This window comes from Nerophis ophidion, linkage group LG27 (assembly GCF_033978795.1).
Source record: "Nerophis ophidion isolate RoL-2023_Sa linkage group LG27, RoL_Noph_v1.0, whole genome shotgun sequence".
In the NCBI taxonomy this organism is placed as follows: domain Eukaryota; kingdom Metazoa; phylum Chordata; class Actinopteri; order Syngnathiformes; family Syngnathidae; genus Nerophis; species Nerophis ophidion.
Window position 1 is genome coordinate 22,091,078 of NC_084637.1, and position 9,992 is coordinate 22,101,069.

At 38.3% G+C, this 9,992-nt stretch overlaps 1 protein-coding gene across 2 annotated transcripts in view; it reads left to right on the plus strand.

Annotated features, from left to right (window-relative positions):
* Positions 1 to 7,902, plus strand: part of actr8 (actin related protein 8) — a 40,019-nt gene extending 32,117 nt beyond the window's left edge. Inside the window, exons 9-14 of one of the 2 annotated variants that reach the window (XM_061889867.1) lie at positions 758 to 853; positions 923 to 1,063; positions 2,769 to 3,060; positions 3,129 to 3,292; positions 5,111 to 5,240; positions 5,622 to 7,902. In XM_061889867.1, the coding sequence (XP_061745851.1) occupies positions 758 to 853; positions 923 to 1,063; positions 2,769 to 3,060; positions 3,129 to 3,292; positions 5,111 to 5,240; positions 5,622 to 5,635 (837 nt within the window). In that variant the 3' untranslated portion in view covers positions 5,636 to 7,902. Of the gene's footprint in view, positions 1 to 757; positions 854 to 922; positions 1,064 to 2,768; positions 3,061 to 3,128; positions 3,293 to 5,110 lie in introns of both variants that reach the window. The other variant, XM_061889866.1, reaches the window with a different exon arrangement.
* The last annotated feature ends 2,090 nt before the right edge of the window (positions 7,903 to 9,992 follow it).

Here is a 9,992-nt window from a genome sequence, read left to right on the forward strand (position 1 = left end):
CATTTTGTAAAAAAAAACAGAAAAAGCTAGTTAGCATGCTAACAGGTAGCATCCATCAGTGTACCAACATAGTACACTGGTGTACACCTATAAGATTTTCTAAAAAAACAAACAATAAAAGCTAGTCTATTAGCGTTAGCATGCTAACAGGTAGCACACGTCAAGTACCAAAATATTTTACTTCGCGATGTATACTTGAAAAAACGTGTTTAAAATGCTAGCATATTAATGTTAGCATACATCAAAGACTAGTACATGACACTGGTGTAATATTTTAAAATGTTGTTTGAAAAAATATGGCCTATTCGCATTAGCATGCTAACAGGTAGCAAGCGTCAAGTACCAAAATATTTTACTTTGTGATGTATACCTGAAAAATGTGTTTTAAATGCTAGCATGCTAACATTAGCATACATCAAAGACTAGCATATGACAAAAAATGTATGGCCATCAAGTACCAACATAGTACACTGGTGTAAACCTATAACATTTTGTAAAAAAAAACAGAAAAAGCTAGCCTATTACCGTTAGCATGCTAACATGTAGCACGCGTCAAGTGCCAACATTTTTTACTTGGCAATGTATACCTGAAAAAAAGTGTTTAAAATGCTAGCATGCTAACGTTAGCATACATCAAAGACTAGCATAGTACACTGGTGTAATACTTATAAAATGTTCTTTGAAAAAAGCTAGCCTATTAGCGTTAGCATGCTATGTAAGAAAATAAGGTGTTCACGTACAAATATTTCCCTCCCAGGACATATCTGGACTGCAAGATCATGAATTCCAAACACGTTTCCCAGACGCGCCGGCTCTTCTCTACCAGCTCCGCCTGGGAGATGAGAAACTCCAGGTAGTCCAATAAAGTCCGTGTCACTCTTTACACGTGTGAAAATGCTCGGATTTCCCTCCCATGAAAAAGGCTCCCATGGGACTTTTCTACCCCAGCACCTTTGGCATCGTGGGTCAGAAGATGACATCACTGCAGTACCGTTCCCAAGGTCACCCCGAGGACCCTCATGATGAACTCTACTTGCTGGCCACGCACAGCAAACAAGACCAGGTCAGAGAGCTCTGAAGCATCAAAGTGGTCATGCACTGATACCATACCAGCCCACTGATACCATACCAGCCCACTGATACCATACCAGCCCACTGATACCATACCAGCCCACACCTGGTAACATGTTGTCCTGCTAGCTTAGCAGGATGTGTCCGTTTGAGGGTTTTTACTTCCATAACGTCAAGGTGCAGAAACAAAGTGTACCAGTATAACTTACATGCTAACAACATACAAGAAATGTGCTAGCTCAATGCTGATTTACATTGGATATGCCATAGATATGCTACTCATTAGTTGGGCTGTCAAACAAAATCAATTTTTGAATTGAATCACAATTCTTATTTATAGCCATTCTCAACTGATTTAAAAAAATCTATATATAAATATTTATATACATACATTCATATATATACATATATATAAATGTGTCTATATTTATATATGTGTATATATATATATATATACATACACATATATAAATATACACACAAACACATTTATATATATATATATATATACATATATATATATATACACACACACACGCTTTTGTATACATATTTACGTATAAATAATTACATATTTATATATATATAGATTTTTGTTTATATGTATATATATATATATATGTATATATATATATATATATATATAAATATATACGTATTTATCTATATACACGTGTATATATATGTGTATACGTGTATATATTTATGTGTATATGTACATATATATGTATATGTATACATACGTATATATATATATACATATACGTGTGTATATATATATATATGTATGTACACATATATATATATTCACATGTATATTTGTGTATATATATACAGTATATATATATATATATATATGTGTGTATATATATATATATATGTATATATGTATATGTATGGATAGTACGTTATTAATTCCTTCAGAAGAGCTCCCTCAGGAAAATTAAATTATACGTATACATGTACAGTATATACATTTATATACACACATGTATATGTGTGTATATGTATATATATAATATATATATATATATACATACATTTATACGTATATATACGTGTATATATATATATACATGTACAGTATAGACATGTACATTTGTATATATACATGTATATATATACGTGTATGTGTGTATATATATATATACATATATATATATATATATATATATATATATATATATATATATATATATATATACGTGTGTATATACATGTATATACTGTACATATATATATAATATATATATATATACATACATACAGGTATATATATTTAAAATTATATATATATCTAAAGGCAACAAGTGTTGTCGTTATAGTTGTTGTTGACCTTTTTTCACTTGGTAGTAAATAAACAAGCTGTAAACTGACTATTCTTAAGTATCATATTTTCCAGACTATGGATCGCACTGGAATATAAGCCACATCCACTAAATTTGAGAAGAAAAAAATATATGTTGTGAAATGAGTTATTTACAGAGAAATATTCTGTTAATGTTTATTTACATACCTTAATTGTTTCCAAACCATGTCTGTAACACGGCAGTAAAACGGCAGATCAGACAAAACAGAAGTCATCATCATGGACTGGCTGCGCTGTTCTATAAGCCGCAGTGTGCAAAGCGTAGGACGAAAGTAGCGATTTATTGTATATACACGAGCTTCCTTGAGAGATGCCCCTCCCCCAACAGTCTTCCAAGTCTGCCTCCGACCGGAAGGCACCGTCAAGACCCGGCGGGGCTTTGGACGGCGACATGAGCGGGCAGGGCGGGGCCGGCGAGCTCTCCGACGTGCCCAGGGGGAGTGGTGGAGCTGGCGCAGCGGCGCAGGGGGAAATCGAGACGGGACCCGCCCAGGCGGAGTGCCTGATGGTCGTCGAGGGGGAGGAGCCTCACCTCTCCAGGAAGAGCGCCATGCTGAGCCAGTTTGAAGGCAAGGCCCTGGGCCTGGATAAAGCCATCCTGCACAGCATCGACTGCTGCGGTGAGGAGGGACCTCGCCCGCCAGAAGGAGATCCAACCTCAAACCTTGACCTTGTCTTCTGTCGGCAGGGTCGGATGAGACCAAGCGGAAGATGTACAGCTCTGTCCTGGTGGTGGGCGGCGGCCTCATGTTTCCCGGGGCCCAGGAGTTCCTGCTGCACCGCATCGTCAACAAGATGCCGCCATCCTTCAGGAGGCTGGTGGACAACGTGGAAGTCATCACCAGGCCCAAGGTACAACGTTCAGCGGCGCCTCTTCCAAAACCACACACACATACGGCCCCTCCCCCCTCTGTCTTCTCCTTAGCCGATATTAATGCACTTTAAGTGGATTTAACTTTTAAAAATGTGTATTTTTGCAGCTATATGTCGTTTAAAGATAAGGATTTGGGTGATTTCTGATCGCGTGTGAGGGCACCAAAGGGACTTGTGTGTGTGTGGTTTACAATTTCCGGTTTACAGAGTTTTACATTGCGCCAAATATTGCCCTTTATGCCAACGCGTCGTCGATTCCTTTTGTGTGCTGCTGGCAGCCATTTTGTGTCCCGTTGTGCTTTCTCACATTTAAGACGTTGAGTAGCTTCGTACCACAGCAACATTCACGGAAAACAATGCCAAAGTGGACTTATTTCACAGCGGGGGAGAAGACGGCCTGTCGTTAAAGCGGGGCCGCTTCCAAAAAAACACACACACACACAAACATGACCCCTCGCCCTTCTGTCTTCTCCTTTGCCGATATTAATGCATTGATGCATGGATTTAACTTTTAATAATGTGTATTATTGCAGCAATATGTCGGTTAAAGTTAAGGATTTGGGTGATTTCTGATCGTGTGTGAGGGCACCAAAGGGACTTGTGTGTGTGTGTGTGTGTGTGTGTGTGTGTGCGTGCGTGCGTGCGTGCGTGTGTGTGTGTGTGCGGGGTTCACACTTTCCGGTTTACAGAGTTTTACATAGCGCCAAATATTGCCCTTTGTGCCAACGCGTCGTTGATTCCTTTTGTGTCCCGCTGGCAGCCATTTTGTGCTTGCTCACATTGAAAAAGCTGAGTAGCTTCGTAACAAAGCAACTTTCATGGAAAACGATGCCAAAGCGGACTTATTTCACAGCGGGGGAGAAGACGACCTGTCGTTAAAGCGGGGCCTCTTCCAAAAACACACACACACACACCGGCCCCTAGACCTTCTGTCTTCTCCGTTTCCGATATTAATGCACTCCAAGTGGATTTTACTTTTTAAACGTGTATTATTGTAGCAATATGTCGGTAAAAGTTAGGGATTTGGGTGATTTCTGATCCTTTGTGAGGGCACCAAAGGGACTTCTGTGCGTGTGTTTGCGGTAACAAAACATCGCATACACCAGCTGTTTTAGTTTGTTAATAAAGAGAAAGTGAATTTATGTTTAAAGCAAGTACGCTCGAAGTTAAAGCGATGCTAATTGACAGGCTACGATTAGCATTAGCCATTTTCCATGGCGATTTCAACACCGTCCAAATTCAGTCCTGAAAACCACGACAACGATGAATGTGGTGTGTAATTAGCACACTACTTACAGTATAAACACTTTGTAGGGCGCAACAAAACACATTCAACTTCATGGGTAAAAAGCTACTTCCGATATCAGACTAAATATGACTTAAATGTAATAATAAAAAAAAAGCTAGATATCATATTCAGCTTAGTTTTACATGTTACATAAAAAATACAACAATTAATATTAATTAACACACACTAAAGTACCAAAAATTGTTACCATTGAGTACCGGTATTGTTTCCTAGGTACCTTATGGCTTCAAATGTGAACCGACGTCTAGCTTGTGTGCTATTGTGTGCTTAGCTGTTGTGTAGCTGCTAGCAGCCTATAGTCCAGCATGGTCACCCTTGGCTAAAAGCGAAGAAAAGCCCCACCTTGTGTGTTTATGGGAGACACTTCTGATGGCAGTGCGTCAAAGAAAAGGCAGAAACACAAACCTGCTCCCAGGACCTCTAATTTGGTGTGAAAGTAGTTTGTTTTTTTTTTCCCTGGGAAATGTCGCTCATTGTCGTCCATTCAGGATCTGGACCCCCGTCTGATAGCGTGGAAGGGCGGCGCGGTGCTGGCGTGTCTGGACACCACGCAGGAAATATGGATCCACCAACGCGAATGGCAGCGCTTCGGCGTTCGAATGCTCCGCGAGCGAGCGGCTTTTGTCTGGTGAACACACACACTTTTGTCTGGTGAACACACACGCTTTTGTCTGGTGAACACACACTTTTGTCTGGTGAACACACACACTTTTGTCTGGTGAACACACACACTTTTGTCTGGTGAACACCTACATTTTTGTCTGGTGAACACCTACATTTTTGTCTGGTGAACACACACACTTTTGTCTGGTGAACACACACTTTTGTCTGGTGAACACACACTTTTGTCTGGTGAACACACACTTTTGTCTGGTGAACACCTACATTTTTGTCTGGTGAACACACACACTTTTGTCTGGTGAACACCTACATTTTTGTCTGGTGAACACACACACTTTTGTCTGGTGAACACACACATTTTTGTCTGGTGAACACACACTTTTGTCTGGTGAACACATACTTTTGCCTGGTGAACACCTACATTTTTGTCTGGTGAACACATAATTTTGTCTGGTGAACACACACACTTTTGTCTGGTGAACACACACACTTTTGTCTGGTGAACACACACAATTTTGTCTGGTGAACACACACAATTTTGTCTGGTGAACACACACACTTTTGTCTGGTGAACATACACATTTTTGTCTGGTGAACACACATTTCTGTATGGTGAACACACTTTTGTCTGGTGAACACACACAATTTTGTCTGGTGAACACACACAATTTTGTCTGGTGAACACACACACTTTTGTCTGGTGAACATACACATTTTTGTCTAGTGAACACACACATTTTTGTCTGGTGAACACACATTTCTGTATGGTGAACACACTTTTTTCTGGTGAACACACACATTTTTGTCTAGTGAACACACACATTTTTGTCTGGTTAACACCTACATTTTTGTCTGGTGAACACACAATTTTGTCTGGTGAACACACACAATTTTGTCTGGTGAACACACACATTTTTGTCTGGTGAACACAAACTTTTGTCTGACGAACACACATTTCTGTATGGTGAACACACACACTTTTGTCTGGTGAACACACACACTTTTGTCTGGTGAACACACACACTTTTGTCTGGTGAACAAACACACAATTTTGTCTGGTGAACACACACGACACACACAACAACAATGATGTGGAACATAAATAAAAGGATTGTATATAAAAATGTGGACCTTCAGTGGTCATTGATATTTATTCACTTAAGTGCAGAGTAACAGGCATATCTTAAGGAAGTGAAGTGAATTATATTTATAGAGCACTTTTCTCTAGTGACTCAAAGCGCTTTACATAGTGAATCCCAATATCTAAGTTACATTTTTAAACCAGTGTGGGTGGCACTGGGAGCAGGTGGGTAAAGTGTCTTGCCCAAGGACACAACGGCAGTGACTAGGATGGCGGAATGAGGGATCGAACCTGCAACCCTCAAGTTGCTGGCACGACCACTCTACCAACCAAGCTATACTGCATACATGCATATATCTTCAAAGAAAATGCATTACCATCAATTAATTAAAAAAAAAAATCTATATATTTTATTATATTTTTATAATAATGCAATTTCCTTAAAGGAGGCCTACCCCTTAAGATATACATGTTACTTTCTGCACTTAAGTGAATCTCTCTCTCTCTCTCTATATATATATATGTATTTTTTTTTTGTTTTTTTGCAAAAGGTTAATTGGTTCCAGGCTCGAATTCTAGAGCAGTGATGTACCCCCTGTGAACATTTTTTTTAGTTCAAGTACCCCCTAATCAGAGTAAAGCATTTTTGGTTGAAAAAAGTGATAAAGAAATAAAATACAGCACTATGTCATCAGTTTCTGATTTATTAAATTGTATAACAGTGCAAAATATTGCTCATTTGTGGTGGTCTTTCTTGAACTATTTGTAAAAAAAGATATCAAAATAACTAAAAACTTGTTGAAAAATAAACAAGTTACTCAATTATAAATAAAGATTTCTACACATAGAAGTAATCATCAACTTAAAGTGATCCATCTGGATTCATGAACTTAATTCTAAACATTTCTTCACAAAAAAATAAATGTTTAACATCAATATTTATGGAACATGTCCACAAAAAATCGAGCTGTGAACACTGAATATTGCATTGTTGTATTTTTTTCACAGTTCATATTTTGTTGAAGTATTATTCAATAAATATATTTATTAAGGATTTTTGAATTATTTTTAGAATATTTAAAAAAAAATCCCACGTACCCCTTGGCGCACCTTCAAGTACCCCCAGGGGTACGCGCACCACTGTGTTAGAGGGCTCACAGAGTAGTAGGCATGATAGGAAATAAGACATGGCATATACTATTATTTTTAAACAAGTACTAAACTGTGAAAATACTTTTACTTGTGTGATGTGCTGTTCAACAGCCATTCCTTGAATTTGTGACAAGCCCATTTTATGCTTTAATTGATGGCAAAAACATGTCAAATGATTTGGAATATTAAGTAGCGAGTGTCGACTGTTTATTAATTTTGTTGTTAAAAGTAACTCACAATTTTTTTTAAATATATTTATTCAAACCAAGTGGAGTTTCATTCTGCATCTCACTAATAATCCACTAGAGGGCAACAAAAGAGTCAATATCATGTATGCAATCTAAACAGCTTCAGAAGAGTCAAACAAGGGAAAAAAAAAAAAAAGGAGCTGCTGAATCGGCCGTTCTGGTTCCTTCTACTTAGGAATTCCCAGAAAGGCGTCAAGAAACTGCTGAACAGTAGCAGCTGGAGAAGAAGGGCTTCAGTCTGGTGTCCGCCCACGCCTACACGCTTACTGGTGCAGGCCTTTACCTGCAGGACAACATTCACATTTACAGAACACAACACCTGCAGTTTGAAAAAGATCATTCACTTGGAACATGCGTACATCACACATACTTCCAGCATGTCTGAAAAGGAGCCGGAGGAAGCAGAATTGATCAAATCCTACCCCTTTTTGCATCATTTGTAACACTTTTGTTTGTACTCAATCCACAACCACAGTGAATAAATATATAAGTAATGATTAAATAAACAAACCATAAATGAAGTTGTCATAAATAGTTTGGTCATTTATGTTCCGCATAACGAGTTCTCTCATTTTGTAATAAGATGTTTATCAGGATTATTCATTTTGAGTTTGAACTGTGATGTTCAACGTGCGACACAGGGGCCATGTGTGGCCCGCAGACTGAGATTTGTTGGCCCACAGCATATTGTTGGGGATAAAAAAAACAGTAAAAATGTAAGAAAAAGCAAAAATAATCAGGAAACTAATGAAAAAAATCTGAAATTTTCAAATACAACACAAAGCTGACAAGGTTTTGTGTGTGTGTGTGTATATATATATATATATATATATATATATATATATATATATATATATACATATATATATATAATATATACACATACATATTTCATACATCTATCTGCAAACCCTATTTCCATAAGAGTTGGGAAATTGTATTAGATGTAAATATAAACAGAATAAAATGATTTGCAAATCATTTTCATCCCATATTCAGTTGAATATGCTACAAAGACAACATATTTGATGTTCAAACTGATAAAAAAATAGTTTTTGCAAATAATCATTAACTTTAGAATTTGATGCCAGCAACACGTGACAAAGAGGTTGGGAAAGGTGGCAACAAATACTGATAAAGTTGAGGAATGCTCATCAAAAACTTATATGGAACATCCCACAGGTGTGCAGTCTAATTGGGAACAGGTGGGTGCCATGATTTGGTATAAAAGCAGCTTCCATGAAATGCTAAGTAATTCACAAACAAGGATGGGGTGATGGTCACCACTTTGTAAGCAAATTGTTGAACAGTTTTAGAACAACACTTTTCAACGAGCTGTTGCCAGGAATTTAGGGATTTTACCATCTACGGTCTGTAAAATCATGAAAAGGTTCAGAGAATCTGGAGAAATCACTGCACGTATGTGATGATATTACAGACCTTTGATCCCTCAGGCGGTACTGCATCAAAAACCAAAGACAGTGTGTAAAGGATATCACCACATGGGCTCACTTAAAAAAAACTCAGGAACACTTCATGTAACTACAGTTGGTTGCTATATCTGTAAGTGCAAGTTAAAACTCTACTATGCTAAGTGAAAGCCGTTTATCAACATCTCCCAGAAACGCCGCCGGCTTGGCTGGGCCCGAGCTCATCTAAGATGGACTGATGCAAAGTGGAAAAGTGTTCTGTGGTCTGAGGAGTCCACATTTCAAATTATATTTGGAAACTGTGGAAGTGGTGTCCTCCGGAACAAAGAGGAAAATAACCATCCAGATTGTTATAGGCACAAAGTTCAAAAGCCAGCATCTGTGATGGTATGGGGGTGCATTAGTGCCCAAGGCATGGGTAACTTACACATCTGTGAAGGCACCATTAATACTGAAAGGTCAATACAGATTTTGGAGCAACATAAGTTGCTCCTAAATCTGTTATCATGGACGCCCCTGCTTATTTCAGCAAAACAATGCCAAGCCACGTGTTACAACAGCGTGGCTTCGTAGTAAAAGAGTGCGGGTACTTTCCTGGAACGCCTGCAGTCCAGACTTGTCTCCCATCAAAAATGTGTGGCGCATTATGAAGCGTAAAATACGACAACAAGACCCCGGACTGTTGAACAACTTAAGCTGTCATCAAGCAGGAATGGGAAAGAATTCCACTTTCAAAGCTTCAACAATTAGTTTCCTCAGATCCCAAACGTATATTGAGTGTTGTTAAAAGAAAAGGTGATGTAACACAGTGGTGAACATGCCCTTTCCCAACTACTTT